At 36.3% G+C, this 20,787-nt stretch overlaps 1 protein-coding gene across 1 annotated transcript in view; it reads right to left on the reverse strand.

Annotated features, from left to right (window-relative positions):
- Positions 1–19,837, reverse strand: part of SGCZ (sarcoglycan, zeta) — a 395,846-nt gene extending 376,009 nt beyond the window's left edge. Inside the window, exon 1 of the mRNA XM_010838840.1 lies at positions 19,643–19,837. Within this exon, the coding sequence (XP_010837142.1) occupies positions 19,643–19,837 (195 nt within the window). The remainder of the gene's footprint in view (positions 1–19,642) is intronic.
- Positions 19,838–20,787: the final 950 nt, after the last annotated feature.

Consider the following 20,787-nt stretch of genomic DNA (forward strand, 5'->3'; position numbering starts at 1 on the left):
AATGGTGAATGGAATTGTTTCCTTAATTTCTCTTTCTGTTTTCTCATTATTAGTGTATAGGAATGCAAGGGATTTCTGTGTGTTGATTTTATGTCCTGCAACTTTACTATAATCATTGATTAGTTCTAGTAATTTTCTGGTGGAGTCTTTAGGGTTTTCTATGTAGAGGATCAAGTCATCTGCAAACAGTGAGAGTTTTACTTCTTTTCCAATTTGGATTCCTTTTATTTCTTTTTCTGCTCTGATTGCTGTGGCCAAAACTTCCAAAACTATGTTGAATAGTAATGGTGAAAGTGGGCACCCTTGTCTTGTTCCTGACTTTAGAGGAAATGCTTTCAATTTTTCACCATTGAGGATAATGTTACAATAACCCTGTATGAGACAGCAAAAGAGACACTGATGTATAGATCAGTCTTATGGACTCTGTGGGAGAGGGAGAGGGTGGGGAGATTTGGGAGAATGGCATTGAAACATGTATAATATCATGTATGAAATGAGTCGCCAGTCCAGGTTTGATGCACGATACTGGATGCTTGGGGCTGGTGCACTGGGACGACCCAGAGGGAGGATATGGGGAGGGAGGAGGGAGGAGGGTTCAGGATGGGGAACACATGTATACCTGTGGCAGATTCATTTCGATATTTGGCAAAACCAATACAATACTGTAAAGTTTAAAAATAAAATAAAATTAAAAAAAAAAAGAATATAGCAAAATTATCAAGTCAACTGAGTGAAGCTACCAATTGAGAAAGCAATGTCTTGTTTTAAAATATGCACATTTTACACTGTAGGTATAGAAATCAGACCTGGGCAGTGATAGGAAGATTCAAGTACTTTCATCATTAAGGAAACATAACTGGGGCAGTCAGGTTAGTCTTCTTCCCCTCAGGTAGGAAAAATGAGGTCAAAAGTTTAGTTACACAGCTTAACCTGGTTTCCTAGGGACTAAATTCACTTTCATAAAAAAACCATTGATGAGGAAAATTAAAATATTTCTTGATCTAATATTCAATGGCTCATAACTAGATTTCTAAATAGGTTTCCAGGTCAATAAGATTTCTCTGATGCACTTGATATTATTTTTAGAAGACAGACATCAAAACAATTTACTGATCTGGGATCAGGTGTATCTGGTAAAATATGGATTGGGTCCATCTTGGCAGGTTTGAAAGTCTAATTTCATCCTAAAAAATAGCTTGTTGTCTCTGAAAATTGAATACTTATTTCTGTATTTGCTTAAGTAAAAGAAGACAATTGATGTAGTACTATTTTTAAGTTCCCATTAAGAATTATTTCACAAGGTCTTAAAATATTTAGATTTTCATTAATAACCCATATTGATGGATTTGATTTCAGAAAAGAAAATAAGCCATTCAATATTGAGCATAGTAAATTCACTATGATTCACATAAATTTCTTCTGATCATAAGATATATAGGCACTAAATAATGTTTACTGAAAAGTGCAAAAAGAAAACTGGTAAAAGAAACTTACAAGAGCACCACTAAAAGATAACTGACATTTAATACTTTGCTTTTTACTTAATATATGCTTCTTTGCAGTTCTTTTTAGATATGATATGATATTGCATATTGGCTCATTTGGTAAAGAATCTGCCTGCAATGCAGGAGATCCAGGTTCAATCCCTGGGTCAAGAAGATACCCTGGAGAAGGAAATGACATTCCACTCTAGTATTCTTGCCTGGGAAGTCCTATGCACGGAGGAGCCTGAGGGCTGCAGTCCATGGGGTTGCAAAGAGTTGGACACAACTGAGCAACTAAGGCAGAACCAGTGTTGCATTTGTTAGTTTAAATGTCTTTTTCACTTGATGCTGTAGCATACAATTTTTTTCAAAATCACTGATATGATTTGATGTGGTTAGAGAGCACCACTGACTCAATGGACATGAATTTGAGCAGATAGTGGAAGACAGAGGAGCCTGGCGGGCTACAGTCCATGCAGTTACAAAGTGTTGGACAACACTTAGTGATTGAACAACAACTTTGCACATATAAATTCATTACTATAACCTTAACTTTCTCTCTTGCTTAAATCTTTATTCTGCATTTTTACATACAGAAGGAGCTCCTATTTGGACATAAATTTTTCTCTACACTTTTATTTTTTTAGTCTACGTACCTGATTTTTTAAATATATTTTAAAATGCAAATTAATTTATAGTTTTTCTTTAATTTAAAATTATTTATTTTAATTGGAGGCTAATTACTTTACAATATTGTATTGGTTTTGCCATACATCAACATGAATCCACCACGAGTGTACACATGTTCCCCATCCTGAACCCCTCTCCTACCTCCCTCCCCGTACCATCCCTCTGGGTCATCCCAGTGCACCAGCCCCAAGCACACTGTATTATGCATCGAACCTGGACTGGCGATTTGTTTCTTATATGATATTATACATGTTTCAATGCCATTCTCCCAAATTATCCCACCCTCTCCCTCTCCCAGAGAGTCCAAAGACTGTTCTATACATCTGTGTCTCTTTTGCTGTCTCTCATACAGGGTTATCATTACCATCTTTCTAAATTCCATATATATGCATTAGTATACTGTATTGGTGTTTTTCTTACTTACTTCACTTTTTTATGGCTTACTTCACTCTGTATAATAGGCTCCAGTTTCATCCACCTCATTAGAACTGATCAAATGTATTCTTTTTAATGGCTGAGTAATACTCCATTGTGTATATGTACCACAGCTTTCTTATCCATTCATCTGCTGATGGACATCTAGGTTGCTTCCATGTCCTGGCTATTATAAACAGTGCTGCGATGAACATTGGGGTACACGTGTCTCTTTCCCTTCTGGTTTCCTCAGTGTGTATGCCCAGCAGTGGGATTGCTGGGTTGTATGGCAGTTTTATTTCCATTTTTTTAAGGAATCTCCACACTGTTCTCCATAGTGGCTGAACTAGTTTGCATTCCCACCAACAGTGTAAGAGGGCACCCTCTTACATACCTGATGTTATATAACTCTAAAGACCTGGAATTCTAAAAAAAAAATGATATAAATTTCAAATTATTATTTTTTTATAAAGGAAGGAAAAAATCTATTTTTCTTGTCAAGTATGGTTATTCAATAATTTTATATTGTCATTACTTTAATGAAAGTGAAAGTGAATGTGTTAGTTACTCAGTCATGTCCAACTCTTTGTGATCCCATGAACTGTAGCCCGCCAGGCTTTCCTGTTGATGGAATTCTCCAGGCAAGAGTACTAGAGTGGGTTGCCATTACCTTTTTCAGGGGATCTTCCTGACCCAGGGATCAATCTTGGGTGTCCTGCATTTGCAGGCAGATTCTTTACCATCCAAGCCATCAGGGAAGCCCAAGTATGTCGTGTATTTGTATCTAAATATACATATGCACATGCATATTATATATATACACACACATATTTAATATATATATGCTGAATATGTAATATTTCTATAATTACACTAGTACTAACAGAAAATATAAGCATATGCTAATTTGACAAGTTTGAAACTGGTAGTTAAAACACTGACACCACCAAATGCTTTTGAAGTCATGGAGCAACAGAAAATCCCATTCATTGCTGGAGGAAATGCAAAATGGTGCATCCATTTCATATAACTATTTGGCATTTCTCACAAATGAAACATTCTTTCCATGTGATAATGCAATCATGCTCTTTGATATTTAACCAAAAGTGTTGAAAGCTTATGTTCACACCAAAATCTGCATGTGGATGTTTACAGGAGCTTTATTCATGATTGCCAAAATCTTGAAGCAAGCCAGTTGTCCTTCAGTAGGTGAATGTATAAATAAACTGTGGTACAAGTTAGTTATTTAGCACTAAAAATAAATAAGTTATCAAGCTATGACACACATGGAGAAAACTTACATGCATTTAACCAAGTTAAAGAAGCTGAAAAGGCTACGTGTTGTATAATTTCAACTACATGACATTCTAGAGAAGATAACACTATGGAGGGTTGCCAGGTTTGGAGACTATGGGCCTTGTGGTGGAGGGGAGATGAGTGAATAGGTGGAGCACAGAGGATTTTTATAGCAGTGAAACTGCTCTGTATGATACAATAATGTTGAATAAATGTCATTATATAATTGTCCAGACCCCCAGAATGTATAACATCAAGAGTGAACCCTACTATGAATGATGGATTTGGGTGATAATGATGTATCAGGTGGCACTAGTGGTAAAGAACTCGCCTACCAATGCAGGAGATGTAAAAGATGAGGGTTTGATCCCTGGGCCGGGAAGATCCCCTGGAGAAGGGCATTACAACCAACTCCAGTATTCTGGCCTGGAGAATCCCATGGATAGAAGAGATTGGTGGGCTACAGTCCATAGTGTCGCAAAGAGTCAGACATGATAAGCAACTTAGAATGCATGCACAGTGTGTCAAGGTAGGTTCACTAATTTTAACACATGTGCCTCTCTGTGGGGATGTTGATGGTGTATATGTGTGGGGTCAGAGGGCATGTGGAAACTCTGTACTTGCTACGAACCTAAAAGTAGTCTAAAAAACCAAGCCTATTTGAAATTCTAAAAACAGATGTTTAGCTGTTGTTTTAATTGCATTTCTTAACATAGCAGTGAAGTGGAGCCCATGCATCATATGAATCTTGATGCACATGTGACTTTCTAATAGAAGGCTCAGACCAGAGTGATGATGGTCAATGAGTTTGGGTCTTAGACATCTAGAGGTCTTGATTATGTCTACGCTCTTCCTCAGAACTTCTAACCTATCTAAAAATGGCTACTTTATCAGAGAAAGAAAGATATGTGATCCAAGTAAAATGACTGTCAAGTAGGGGATGAGTTAACCTAAACCATCCAAACCACCAGCTGACTAGGATAGTTGACTGCAGACCCATGAGGAAGCCATACCAACATTAGATGATGGAATTGTCTGGTTAATCCACAGATTTCTGAGTTAAATTAATATTGATTATTTCAAACTTCTGGGATTTGTGTCACTACATAACATTCTTGTGGCAATAGATCACTAATGCATTGACTGTTTAAAATGCCTATTAGTATATAAAGAGGTGAACACGCTTATAATTCAAACAGTGCTCACATTTTTTATTTGTACAAATGGAACAGAAAAGTTACAGCAAGTATCATTACTCTATAGTTCACTACTATTAAATGTTATGAATATGATAGTGAATTAAAAATGTAGCAATGAAAGATAAACCAATATTATCAGATATTAAATAGAAACCTCACCCATTCCAAATTAAGTAGAAAATATTCAATTTCTTGCCCCATAAGGATATATATAGATACAGGGGTTTCCCAGGTGGCTCAGCAGGTAAAAAAATCTGTCTGCCAATTCAGGAAACACAGGAGATGCAGATTCGATTGCTAGGTTGGGAAGATATGAACTTATAAAATTATTGTCAAATAATAGAATATTGCTTACATAGAAAAATTGTATTTTGGTTACACTGACAACAGTTAGAACTGGACATGTAACAACAGATTGGTTCCAAATAGGAAAAGGAGTACATCAAGGCTGTATATTGTCACCATACTTATTTAACATATGCAGAATACATCATGAGAAGTGCTGGGCTGGATGAAGCACAAGCTGGAATTAAGATTGCCGGGAGAAATATCAATAACCTCAGATATGCAGATGACAACACCCTTATAGCAGAAAGTGAAGAACTAAAGAGCCTCTTGATGAAAGTGAAAGAGGAGAGTGAAAATTTTTGCTTAAAGCTCAACATTCAGAAAACTAAGATCATGGCATCTGGTCCCATCACTTCATGGCAAATAGATGGGGAAACAGTGGAAACCGTGGCTGACTTTATTTTTTTGGGGCTCCAAAATCACTGCAGATGATGAACTGCAGACATGAAATTAAAAGACATTTACTCCTTGGAAGAAAAGTTATGACCAGCCTAGACAGCATGTTAAAAAGCAGAGACATTACTTTGCCAACAAAGGTCCATTTAGTCAAGGCTATGATTTTTCCTGTAGTCATGTATGGATGTGAGAGTTGGACTATAAAGAAAGCTGAGGGCTGAAGAATTGATGCTTTTGAACTGTGATGTTGGAAAAGACTCTTGATAGTCCCTTAGACTGCAAGGAGATCCAACCAGTCAGTCCTAAAGGAAATCAGTCCTGAATATTCACTGGAAGGACTGATGTTGAAGCTGAAACTCCAATACTTTGGCCACCTGATGCAAAGAGCTGACTCATTTGAAAAGACCCAGATGCTGGGAAAGATTGAAAGAGGGAGGAGATGGAGACAACAGAGGATGAGATGGTTGGATCGCATCACTGACTCGATGGACATGAGTTTGAGTGAGCTCAGGGAGTTGGTGATGAACAGGTAGGCCTGGTGTGCTGCAGTGCATGGGGTCACAAAGAGTCAGACACGACTGAGCAACTGAACTGAAACTGATGTGTCAATAACATTGACAGTAGAATGATTCATAAGTAGGTAGAGCAAATTTGGCTTGCTGAGTTAGATAAGCAAACATTAAAATATTACTCTGTCACTTTTTAATTATGTGAATTTGGGGAAAGTTTTTTATTTTAAAGTAGAGATAATAATACGAATCTCATAGGAGTGTCATATTATGTAAGATAAACCAAAGCACCCTAACAAACTGTGGCATGAATACTTTCCTTCTTTAGTAACACCAATTTCTGTTTCTTTAAGTACCTAGACAGCATATTGAAAAGTGGAGACATTACTTTGTCAACAAAGGTCCATCTAGTCAAAGCTATGCCTTTTCAGTAGTCATGTATGGATGTGAGTGTTGGACTATAAAGAAAGCTGAATGCCAAATAATTGATGCTTTTGAACTGTGGTGTTGGAGAAGACTCTTGAGAGTTCCTTGGACTGCAAGGAGATCAAACCAGTCGATCCTAAAAGAAATCAGTCCTGAATATTCATTGGAAGGACTGATGCTGAAGCTGAAACTCCAATACTTTGGCCATTGATGCGAAGAACTGACTCATTAGAAAAGACTCCGATGCTGGGAAAGATTGAAGGCAGGAGGAGAAGGGGACGACAGAGCGTGAGATGGTTGGATGGCATCACTGAATTGATGGACATAAGTTTGAGCAAGCTTTGGAAGCTGGAGATGGACAGGAAAGCCTAGTTGCTGCAGTGCATGGGGTTGCAAAGAGTTGAACCTGATGAGCCACTGAACTGAAGTACCTATGTATTTACATATTTTGAATAAATTTATAAGTTTTTCTGGTGCAAATATGAATATTTTGAGGTTTTTGCAGCTCACTAACCAGATCTCTTAGAGAAATATAAAGTGTTAATATCACTTTTAAGTCATCAATCAGGACTGAGGCATATCAGAAAAAACAGAAAAACAGAATTCAATTCATATAAATGCAACTCGCCAGAAGTGAGATTAAAATGCATATTATAGTGGAGATATACAGAGGTTTCAGACATCATTTAAGCAATTTGCATTGCTCCTAGTAATCACACATTTTGGACATTAATGAACATTGAAAATAAACACTTCTTTATAATGAGTGCACATACACATACAATGTGTGGGTCACGCTGATATTTAGGTTTTACACTTCCCTCCTCCAACTAAACCTAAAAATATTATCAAGAGATAATCTTGGTCAGTTTATATGAAGACTTTTAACACATGTCCAGTGCTTTTTTAGATTAGTTTAAGTTAACCCCTAGATCAAGACGAAAAAAGGGGATATGAGAGATAACAGAGGCTTAGCCTGTTTTAAAGTTTCTTAAACTCAGAAATACACAAAATTTAAAATAGCAGAAATATGTGATTTGCAAGAGAACAGATATATACAGTAATTCTCCAATGACATTATTCAGTAGAACTTATAAGACAAGTTGAAATAGAGTTGAACACTGTTGAAGCTGTACTTATGAACCATCATGTATACTTTGTGAAGGAAGAAGTCAGCTAGCCCAAAGATGACAGCCATCAGCAGATACAAACAGCTTCTGAAACAGTGTAATTATTTGCAAAGGTGCTTTAATGGTGAATATCTGGAAATATTTAAAACTAAATATCAAATTACTTAGCAAACTAAGTTGCTTATAATAAATTGTACTAGTATATTGTATCAGTAGTATTAATTTATTACACAGTGGTAACATTTTTTTGATCTGGGAATGAGTTTACAAACTAACAAGAAGGTCAATAGTGAAATTATTAATAAATTCATATGAATTCCTGCCCAAAAGATGACTTTTATTTAAACAATATGTTTGCTTGGAAATAAGAAATATGACATTACAATTATGCTTTTGAAAATCAAATGGTTGCTTTTCTTCTTACAAAATAGAAAAATATTAACCCTTAAGATAATTAGCACTGTTTCATTTTAAAACTTAAATTCCCCCTGAATCTCCTACTAAATTAGTCAACTTACGTAGATCATACTATATGCTACTGTTTGTGAAAACAAGCACACATGCACTTATTACCTCAAGTTCAGTGTGGTCTAACATATTTCAGAGTCTGGCTGCAAGTGACCCACATGGGCAAGTGCTTTTATCTTTCTGAACTTCCAGCTTCTCAGTGTAAAAGAGGCAGTGAATGAAAGTTCTTTCCATCTTTATATGCTGTTATACACTCTAGTGAGCTTCCCTGGTGGCTCAGACGGTAAAGCGTCCGCCTCCAATGCAGGAGACCCGGGTTCAATCCCTGGGTCAGGAAGATCCCCTGGAGAAGGAAATGGCACCCCACTCCCACACTCTTGCCTGGAAAATCCCGTGGACAGAGAAGCCTGGTAGACTACAGTCCATGCGATCTCAAAGAGTCGGACACGACTGAGTGACTTCAATTCACTTCACTTCACATACACTCTAATAAACATATGAACTAACAAGTCCATACTTTCTATAACTTTTTATTCAATGACTCGTTTTCTCAATTCTTTCTTTTCTCCTGCACAGTGCCTGGCGTTCTAATGTAACTGTATTTAAGTTAGCACATGCTATGCAAAGCTCATGGTTTGCCTTATGTCTCTGTTTTTGTACTTTAATTCACTAAAAGGAATGGCTGCTTGGTACTTGTTTGAACTTGGATTAAAAAAAAAAAAAGGCTACATTTTTCTTTATAAAGGCAAGGAAAGAAAATGTACCACTAGGATAAGACGAAGCATGAAAGACTTCATCTGAGAGGGACAATTTGTCAGAAAATTATGAGGAGGTACAAACAGAGGGTTATAATGGAAGCAGTCCTGCAACATTAACTGTACCATTCACTCTCATAAATTCTGTAATAAATCCACACACACCACATTGAGGGGTGGAACAGACCGGATGGTCTTCCAGCAGGCGGGCTCCCACTGCTGGCACTCCCCCATGGAGTGGTCGTCATGCCACAGAAATTATGCACCCCCCTTCTCCTTGGCTTGGAGTGGGCGCCTTGATTCACATATGGAGGAATTAATTGGGAAAATGGAAATGGCAGCTCAGAAAAGTGGACCAAAGCTATGATCCTAAATCACCTTCAGAATGGTCTTTCATCATGAGCAATTAGTTACTCCTCAGCAAAATATAGTTTAATGAGAGCAAAGACTAGATTGGAGTCACAGGGATAAAATAATCTTTATGAATATCATTGTCCCTTTTATAAAAGTGCCATTAATAAGCATCATCACTCTATCCAGAAATTAAAACGAACACTTCCTTTGCCAAACTCAAAAGTATAGTCATGTCTGGAACTTACAGAGGGGTTTTCACTGTTCTTATTACTGACTATAAGAGATTAGGTACATTTCCCCCTTAAATTAAAATAGTTCTGGTGATTGAGTATCTTTTGCCTAACAAATTTCAAATGTACTTAAAAAGCAATGATGTCTTACTTATACATCTATTGGTATTGTGTGAATGCACTAAAGTAAACAGGAAAATAAATTATTAAATGAATAATTTGGAATTAATTTAATTTTAACTGAATTTTGTTAACATTAATGCAATGAACGGTGGCAGAAAGAGCATGAACTTTAAAACTGTAGAACCCAGCTTCTAACCTTGCTCATCAGTGTGGCCTTGGGAAATTTATCTAATTTCCCTTACCTATGGGTCTTCAACTGCCAAAGGGGATATAATATTTACTTTGCAGTGTTGTGAAATTCAATAAGGTCTGGTCTATAAAGCATATAATCTGGGTGAATACAAATCAGATGCTAAATAAATACAAGCTGCAGGGCATCTCCAACATCACTCTCAGATCTAAAGATTATAGCCTAAGGGTTATAATTAAGGGTGTTACAAAAATAATTCAGAATGCAGTATCAATCAGGTAATCATTTAAAACTCTGAACATTAAAGAAACTCAGAGCATTTAGGATAAAGAACAGAAATCTCACTCTATCATCCAGTCAGTTTTTAAGTGTTATATTTGTCCAAATAGTTCAAAATGAAATTAGCTCACTCTGGAAAATGAGCTCCCTCATTCAGACATGGCTTCCCTGGTGGCCCAGACAGTAAAGAATCTGCCTGCAATGCAGGAGACCCAGATTCTATCCCTGGGTCAAGAAGATCCCCTGGAGAAGGGAATGGCTACCCACTCCAGTATTCTTGGCTGGAAAATTCCATGGAGAAACGAGCCTGGTGGGCTATAGTTCATGGGGTCACAAAGAGTTGGACACGACTGAGAGACTAACACTTCATTCAGACAGGACAGTAGGGTTTCTTTCAGGTAATGCTAGTTTTCAAACTAAACATCTTGGTGTCATCCAAATCATGATAATGGTTAACAGCTGAACTGTTTCTCTTAAAAGTTTTGGGTAAAGTTTTTATATAACAGCATGAAATTAGAATTTCAAAAGAAGTCTTTATTATCCTTCCATCATGCCAAGGAAATAAAACATTTCTCTGATAAAATGTATACTATAAAATAGCTCATTATGAATAACTAATAAGGCATGGAAATAATGTTTGTCACTGCACATAGCTGGCACTGAGTAGTTACTCTGAGGCTCTATGGTAAACAGTTTTGTATGAGTTCACTCACTACTTCTAATATCTCTGTGGGTTAACACTAATTGACCATTTTGCAGATGAAGAAACGAGTTAGAGAAGTTAAGTGACTCACACAAGACCATCCTTCTAAGCAGTAGTACTGGAGTTAGAATGGGAATCAGGCTGTCTCAAAGCTCATGCTCTTAACCTTTATGCATATCATTAGTAAAAAGAAGATTATAAACACTATTTATTTTTAATACCTGTGTTTTTGGATCCTTTTATGCTTCTAGTACTGTGTTATGCTCAATGTTAATAGAATCATTAACTCAGATAATGTATGGGATAACTGAAGTAAGCACAGCAGAAATACGAGTAATAATTATAATAATGGTGAAGTCTTAGCTGTTACGATATGACAGGCACTTCTGAAGAACTTCCATTATTTTCATTGTTTTGATGTTTACAACAATCTAATAAAAATAACATTTAAATAATTTATTGACTCTAATATAGCTAATCAGCAGCAAAATCAGAATTTGGATGCAAAGGTCTGGTCCCAAGTTCATTGCTTGACGGATGATGAGAGGTGTTTTTGGAAATACCAGCAATCTGAGGTACTTTGCTATTGACACCAGTTTTCTATGGGAAAATATCTTACCAACGTGTGGTAGAGACTCAAGCTATTTCCCTGGTTATATAATAATTGTGATTATAGAAATGAACTCATGTTATGTTCTTAAATTGTTGCATACACAAAGCAGATGGTGATATATCTGTAGGTTTTGAAAGGAATAAAGCTTGGCTATAAAGAGCATGAGCTTCAGAAGTTTTTAAAGTCTGATTCTGAGTCTATTTTTTATAACTACTCTGTGAGAAATGCAAATAAAAGCCCACATCCCTGCTTTTGCCCTGTGGACCATTTGAATAAAATTCCTCCCCTTTTCTACTTTCTCCTGTTATTCATCCCTTTCATCTTTTTTCAGTAACTGGAGACTAGTTTATAATCACTGGGGGCTTATTTTGTGTGCTGTATCTTGTATTTTTTAAATAAAAGTAAATTCAGGAAATCACTAATATCCTAAATATGAGACCACGTTGGGTCAACAGATTTCTCTAGAAAAATCTCCATATGCCCTTGATTTCAACTGTTAAATGAAGAGACTTTTAAGGAAGGTGTGTTGATTGTGGTGGGCAGGCTGAGGCTTCATAGTAGGAGGTACCTTCCCAAGAGAGGCTGGAAGTCAGGAAACACAGTTCTCTTTTTCTCACACATGAGGTTCCAATTACTTTTTCTAGAGGGATTGTAATAAGTGATGGCACAGAGGGTCTGTGGTTTGGTGGTAAATTACAAGTACTTGCCAGCCTTAATTACCAATAGACCTGGCCTCAAGAAAGATGAAGTAGGATAGGAGAGAACTGAGCATTTTACATAAAAAAATCCAAGCTTTTTTTTTTCTTCTTCATGAAAAGAAAAAAAAGACTGAGATTTTACTGTAGTTATTACTGATGGAGTCAGTAAGAGCTAGTAATTGGAACTTCAAAGGACTATCGTTTCACTGAAAAACTATCTTACCTAAGTGCTTTGGGACTCTGGGAGAAAATGTGCTCTGCTTGTCTTCTTATCAGGAGAGGCTGATCAGCTTGACTGAATGACGTGAAAGGACTTGAGCAATGCCATTCTGGTACTAAGTGAGGGTGAAATTTCAGCGGAAAACAAAAAAGACCCGCACATGAAAATCGACATTCAGCAGCATCTGATGCAGTTTTACAGAAAGAACTAGTGGAAAAATCAAGATGTTAAATTTGAGGCTCCCTCTACTGAAAGTGAATCTAGACCTTTAAAAATTATAAGTGGTCAACCAAAATGTATTACCTACTGTGTGCCTGGAGAAGATAAGAGGATAAATGAGATAGTAAGACCTGATTCTGCTCCTTGAGGGATTCCCACATTATGGGACTTTGGGAAAGCCAGTGGAGGAGACAGTACCTATTTAGATGAACCATAATTATATAATGAAAACAACACTACAGAGATAAGATATATGACTAAAAACACACATATGGATAAATCTGCCAGAAAGGGATACCTAAATTAATAAACAAACCAACTAATAAACAGGATCTACATAAGACAGCTGGCTGTCAGATTTCTGGCTTACGAGGCAGCAGTTTAGCTTAGCTGGCAGCTCTCTGTTATTGTTAAGGAGAACAAGAGAACCACGACATTGTTAATCGGCTATACCCCAATACAAAATTGGTGTTAAAAAATTTAAAAAAGGAGAACAAAAGAAACCCTTATAGGTTTCCAGTGGTGGTATCAACTGATCCCATAACTTTAGGGATAAAATTTGACATTAAAAGCCAATATTTCTAGACATCCACTCGAAACTCTAGAACCTAGAGAAACTCTTGTACACGTGCAATCACACTTATAAATATACAAAAATGTTCTGAGCATCACTGTTTGTGAGAGCAAATTAAACAACAAAAATACTTAGGAAACAACTCAGAAGGAAAATTGGTAAATAAGTCAGTTCTATTAATAATGAAATAAATAATAAATAAATTGTAGGAATAAACATTAACAGGAATAAACCTCACAAATAGATTGTTGACTTAAAAACAATAGTGTTGGAGGTTTACACACATACATGCACTCACATGAACTAAATAAAGTAAGAAAAAAAAACTTGTGGTCCTATATAGATAGAGTTAGGAGATATTGGTAAAGTTTCTTTTTCCAGCTAAGGGATGTGGCACAGGTGTTCATTTCAACATTTATTATTGTTATCAATATTACCATTTGTGCCTTATATACACAGTGTATATATTTTGGGGGTAAGAATATATTTTACATTAAATAAATAAAAGTGTTAATAATGGCAGCTGTCTGTACTACTGATGTAGGTAATCAAGTTTGGGCCTGCTTTCCTGGAATATGTTAGATCTTAAGTGCAGGTGCTACCGGGCATCATTAAACTTGGTATTCGGAATACAAAACTGCTTTTTCAATGTAGAAGTAAATAAAAACCACTGCATAGACTATGAAGCGTTCCCTGTGCTTATGAGACCTGAAGCAACAGGGGTAATTGGTGGTTTTATCTCAATCTTTCCCATGTCAAGGTGGGCCTATGGAAAGGCACAAACCTTAGTGAAATGAAGAGCTAGTAGCCTTTCAGTGCAGGTAACATTAAAGATGGATATTTACCCACAAACACTTATGAAGGGCTAATCATCTGGAAGGCATCATCCTCTGCCTTGGGAATACAGTAGTGGAAAAAAGCATCAAAACCCTAGGCCTCATGGAACTTACATTCCATCCGTGGAGAGGGTAACAGACAATAAACAAGGTCATATAAAAAGAAACCATTTTGTAATAAACACACCAATGTGAGGATAAACAAGCAGTTAAGAATGAATGAAATGTGGCTATTTCACATTGAAGTTTCACATGTGCATGTGTGCTAAGTCACTTCAGTCGTGTTTGATTCTTTGCGACTCTGTGGACTGCAGCAACCCACTGGGTTGCCATGCCCTCCTCCAGGGGATCTTCCCAGCCCAGCTATGGAACCCATGTCTCTTACGTCTCCTACACTGGCAGGTAGAATCTTTACCACTAGTGCCACCTGGGAAGCCCAGGCTTCATGTAAGTCTATCCATAGGTTCTGGCTAGGAAACAAAATGCATTTAGGATGAGGACACAACTTAAGAACTGGCTGGATACATGGAGATGAAAAAGTTCATCCCAAAGTAACGGTTCTATTAGAAAGTGAAATGAAGAAAACTGTGGGAGGAGCAAGTTTTTAGATGGACACACTAACAAATGATGGCATGTTGCAACATACTTTAGCCATCTCAGGTAGACGGCAAATGGCTGTGGATAAAATATCACTTGGTTAATGAGGAAGATAAAGTATGAATAGTCACAAGGGTGAGATGGGGTTATGTGCTGTGTCATTTACTAAAATATTAGAAGAAGCACAGGATTTAAGACTCAGAAAAAATACAGTATTTCATATTTCCCCAAAATTGACCTTAAAGAAATTTAGCTTTAAAAAGTCAGTAAGTGGAAATTTAAATATAGCATTGTATGCAATATCAACTATAGAAAGGTACAATAAAAGAAAAGAATGTATGATAAAAGATAGTGACTCCACAGCCAACAGCCATAAACAGAAAGATATAAAAAGGTCGATCATCTTCTAAATATATACTTTTAAATAGATAATAAATAAAATATTTAAAATGAAAAAAAAGTATGTGGCAACTGAAGAAACCAAAGGGATTGCATAAGAATGTCTCTCACATATTTGCATTTTTAGACATTAAAATACAATATGATCCAGGATCTATCTATCCTTGATGTTTATATGTGTATGTGACTACATGCTCAGTCATGTTTGACTCACTGCAACCCCATGGACTGTAGCCATCAGGCTCCTCTGTCCATGGGATTTCCCAGGCAAGAATACTGGAGTGGGTTGACATTTCCCTCTCTATGTGAATAAGTGTATATATGTGTAAGTATACATGTATTCATGTATATATGTGTGCGTGTGTCTATTTGTGTATTTATGTGTGTGTGTGTGTGTACTAGAACTTACTGTGGTCTTGATAAATTAATTGATAAATTAGTGTCAGATCCAAAAAAAGGAATTAGGATCCTGTGATTAGAGTTATAGACAGGGAGATTACAACAAGATATCAAGATATCAAATAACAACAAAACTATCCAGTCATTTAATGGGATGGTTTGCTTATCATCCAAAGGAGGGTTTGAGCAGATACTGAGTGACCAGATGGAGGGAATGGTGTAGAGAGAACGCTAGAAACATATGGGTGGTTGAACTAAAAATGTTCCAGGTCCTTTTCTGGGATTTTCTTTCATCCAACATTCATCCCACTCATCATACAAGTCCCTAAGAATTTTTTTTTCCTAATTTATTCAACTAACTGATTGTTTCCATTATTCTCCACATCTGGGTACTCTTGACTTTTCAGTCACAACATTCATGACTTTCCTCTTCATCTTCACCCCGTAAATGGCACTTAACGTTTCCATGCTTCCTTTTGCTGGCTAGTTAATGTGTCTAATCAAATTAAGTTGCAGTTGGATGCCACCAACTTTTACTCAGTACTCTCATGACTAAAAAGGATACTTCATTATTATATTCATTTTCAACTTTCAAATATAGAGCTAATTCACTTACTGTGAACACTTAAACCAAGAAAAGACTATTGCCTGGGCAGAATGCCTGGTTTGATAGGTCTGCTGGATTAGTCCATTATATTGAATCACAAAGACAATAAAAAGCAACCAAACAGCAACAACAAAAGCATATAATTGGGTTAATACTGATCTTCAGAAAATGATGTTTTAAAATCTCTCCCTTCAACTCATGCCTACACTTATCAACTCTCATAGCCAGGAAATTATGGTTTATATCTCTCCTCAGTTTCTCACCCTGTAGTATAAAGTCATTTCCTTTGTCTTGATTCTCTGCAGCTGGGTATCTCAATAGCAAAGTGATATTATTTTCCACAAAATGAGAAACAGAATAAGGTCATATCAACCATAGAGATCATGTGTAACACTGGCCATAATGATGGACTCCAAGATGCATCATAAAACAGGTTGGCAGCTACACTTGCTGTGCTGAAAACACAATATTTTGATAGCAATAGCATGCCCAGTTTGCTCAAATAAAAGATGTTAACAGCCACATATTTTCATGTATTGGATGGCAACAGTTAAAATGAAAGTGAAATACATTTTGTGCAGATCAATAACACTCCCCAAACAACTTACTCACCATTTACTACTTCTTACTATAGTAAGGCAAGTGGTTTTTGGTATTCATGCTAGAAATAGATATAGTCCTAATGTATTAGTGAAAACATTAAATTGATTTTGTTTTACCGATCTAATGCAAGATGATTATAAATTATTTCACTTTTCAAGTACATATAACTTAATCTAATGTATAGTATTCAGGACTGCTAAAATCTGCAATTACTTTAGTAATTTGGATTTTTTCTAAACCATTATGAGTCACTGTATGGATAGAGTATGTTACTTTACAAAAATTATCTTGATACAAGAATTACAACCTTATATTTCCATTTATTTCAGATATACATAAATAGCTTACATAGCTAAAGGAAGGATGGCCTTCTGTTTAGATTATTAAAAATAAAATATGATTTAAGAAACAAGAAGAGAAAGATATGTATAAAATAAAAGCCAAGACTCCTATAGAAATAAACTCCTTTTCATTATCCTAAGGAATATGTTGACATTTACATTTTGGCCAGCTGGGGTTCAAATTAAATAGCTCCATAGGTAACAGAGACGGCCTGTGTGGATCCTGAGGATAGAGATGACTGTTTCAATTATTTTCCTTGAATGGCTTACCAGCCTTGGCCTCAGCATGTGGCAAGGTATTAGGAGGCTGATGCATGAAGCCATGTAATTACTCATTTAAGCCTATTTCCTTAATTAATTTAAACATGCTTCAGGAATGTACATCTCAAAATTCCTGTAGCTTGGTCACTGCATAGAATCAAGACTCCCTAAGGTGAGAAAGTTGATCCTATTTTTCATGAACTTTTAAAAGATGTCTTTTAATGGAGAAAAAGAATGCTTAAAACTGTAAGACTTGAAGAAAATTCTACTCTTCCTCTCTTTAAGAAAAATAAACAGTTTTTAAAGAATAATGATGTTGAAGTTGCCATCAGCAACTGGGAGGAGAGAGTGAGATGTATGGAAAGAGTAATATTGAAACTTACATTACCATATGTAAAATAGATAGCCAATGGGGAATTTGCTGTATGGCTCAGGAAACTCAAACAAGGGCTCTGTGTCAACCTAGAGGGGTGGGATGGAGGGAGATGGGAGGGAGTTTCAAAAGGGAGGAGATACATGTATACCTATGGCTGATTCATGTTGAGGTTTGACAGAAAACAACAAAATTCTGTAAAGCAATCATCCTTCAATAAAAAAAATAAACTAAAAAAAAAAAAAAAAGAGAGAGAGCATAAAAAAATCTGCAGGGTGTATACATTGTCCCTACTGTGTGATATATGAATTGTAAATGAAGCCCAGACATGATTAAGTAAACGTAGGAGAAGAGCTCAGAAGAACAAAAAGACTACAGGTAGAGCTGGTGAGTGTCAAATACTCACAAGGTTTTTTTTTTCCTGGAGGAGGAGGGTGGGTATGGAGATGAGCCAGCTCCTGAGGCAAAATAATAGTTCAAATGTGTTACCAGAGCCTCATAAAGCTGTCATTCTGCTAGTAGCCTCCAACTCCACTTGTAGCCCACCCACAGGCTCACAGGCCTTGATCAGCAACATTGAACTTGCATCCACGTCTAATAAGCAGTTATTTTCTCCAGTGCTAAAACACATTGAATCCTGCCCATCTCTTTGTCTTTCATTTCTTTTCTTGGAGGCACACCTTTCAAAATGTGCACTGTATTGGAAAAAAATGGAAACCTTTGCTCAGCTCTTTTTTCTTCATGAGCATATGCTGTTTTATCATGATTTGCACAGTTCTACTATTTCCTCTTTGGAAGCTTAGGCCACCTGCCCCCAGGCTCCTACTGCACACAGCCGCAGTGCCCTACACTGTGGACAGATGCTGAACTCATTTTCTCTTTTGAGATTCTATTTCTAGTTAGAATTAGGTATTAGTGAAGTCAGAAAGAAACTACTCTTGCTAAATCAATACACAGCAGAGTTTTTATTTTTTTTAAGGCAGCCCCACATAGGAAGATCAGTGAAGTTAAATAGCCAGCTTTACCTGCACCCCTGAGGATGCAGAGTTCTAAAGAATAATAGCAATTTGGTCAGCAAAGAAAGATACCTGCTTGGATGTGAAGATATCTGAAGTCTCTAAGCAAAGGCAGAATGGTTTAAAGGCAGAGTAGAGAAATTTAAGAATTTAGCCAGTAAACATGAAATGGGCTAAACTAGACTTTGTAGAAACAGCTAATTTTGCCTTATCTGCGAAACAGATAAGACATCCTCAGAGGTTTACTGTTCACAGTCAAGACTCAGGCAAAATTCATCTGTGGATTATACAATGGTTTGGCTAATTATTAATTTTCATAAGATAGCAATTTAATTCCTAGTTTATCTTTTATTTACCATAAAAGATGGTATCTGATAAAATAAGATACCATGCTATCTGATAAGGTAAGATTCCCATCTGATGATAATTATAGACATTGTTCCATGCAGCCGAGGAAAATTCCAAGATTTAGATTTGACCATGCAGTATCTTATCTAAAAAGCAAATACAGAGTGGTATATAAAGTATTTCCAAGGAACTTATGATTTACAATATTAGTTTTAATGTGAAATATTTTTTCTAAAAGCAGACTGATTTCTTAGATTCCCAGGTTTAGCAAGCAATTCATGCTGGTCAATTAAAAGTTTTCTAATGTCCTAATAAATCAATATACTATGCTGTCTCATGCTCTACACCCTCCACACTCAAATGGCAGGTAGTAATATATGTGTATTATAATTACATATTGAATGCAGTCATCAAATATATGACAGTCTTCAAAATTCCAAGACAAACTTGTAAAGATTAAGATGAATAACTTTCAATTAACAACTAATAAAGCTGTATCTTCCTTGAACCAAAGCAATGGGTATTAAATCATGGCGGTACTTACCACAGTGAAGTTCATCACTTTCAAAATCCAAATGGTCATAGCTAAGTTAACTATCATGGTAACCAACAGCAGAAGGACAAAGAAGTACAAGCACCTCTTTCGCCATCCATAAATTCCCACCGGGTAAAGTTGTGCATTCTCAGCCCTTGGCAGGTTATTGTGTTGTGTTGCTAGTATGTATTGTTCTCGTGTCATCTGAGAAAAAAAGAAAAGAAGCATTCCAAGATAAAGTCAATGACTTTTTAATCAAAAGGCACAAGATATCTAAGAATAATGGGCAGTGGGTCCTCTGTGAGTAATGAAAATTAATTAATTTGGTTAACATTACAAGGTTGCAAACCCTTCAAATTCTTATCATCAGTTTTGATTTTTGGAGTTATTTAACTACCTGTTATATCTCTAAAATACAAAATTCTAAGATTTTTAACTTTCTTAGATACTATATCTCTAAGATACAGTATTTTCAGTGGGATTTGCCCAATCTTAACACTAGCTTGTCTCTCAGGAGTCTGTGGAGATTCTCAGCTCTACTTCCATTTGCCTAAAACCCAGCAACTTTATGTTCAGCTGTGCTACTCTTGGAATAAGTTTCACCATTTCTAGAGTAGACGGAGGCCAACTGTATCACAATGCATTTTTTGGACTTTATCTAAAAACACAGGATATAATTAGCTCAGTGTATGTGCTTTAATAAAAAGTCAGTGTGTTTGGAAAAACCTATGGAGAGAAAATCACTATTATTTAGAATTATATAGATGTGCTCAGTGCTCAGATGCTCAGTTGTGTCTAACTCTTTGTTAACCTATGGTCTGTAGCCCACCAGGCTCATTTGTCCATGGGATTCTCCAGGCAACAATATTGGAATGGAATGCCAACTCTTCCTCCAGGAGATCTTCCCTGGGAAGATCAAACCCACCTCTCTTATATCTCCTGCATTGGCAGGTGTATTCTTTACCAATAATGCCATTTGGAAAGCAACTATGTAATTAAAACATATTTTTAGAACTTTGTTGATTATTTATTTTGGTTGCATTTTGATGAGTTATCAGTATAAAATTGATCTCTGAAAGAACAAACTGCATATTCATTATCCTGTAACATAACACGCTGATATCAGGAAAAGTCCGTTCTGGAAAATGGGATAT

The sequence above is a fragment of the Bison bison genome, unplaced genomic scaffold, assembly GCF_000754665.1.
Source record: "Bison bison bison isolate TAMUID 2011002044 unplaced genomic scaffold, Bison_UMD1.0 scf7180017864105, whole genome shotgun sequence".
Lineage (NCBI taxonomy): Eukaryota > Metazoa > Chordata > Mammalia > Artiodactyla > Bovidae > Bison > Bison bison.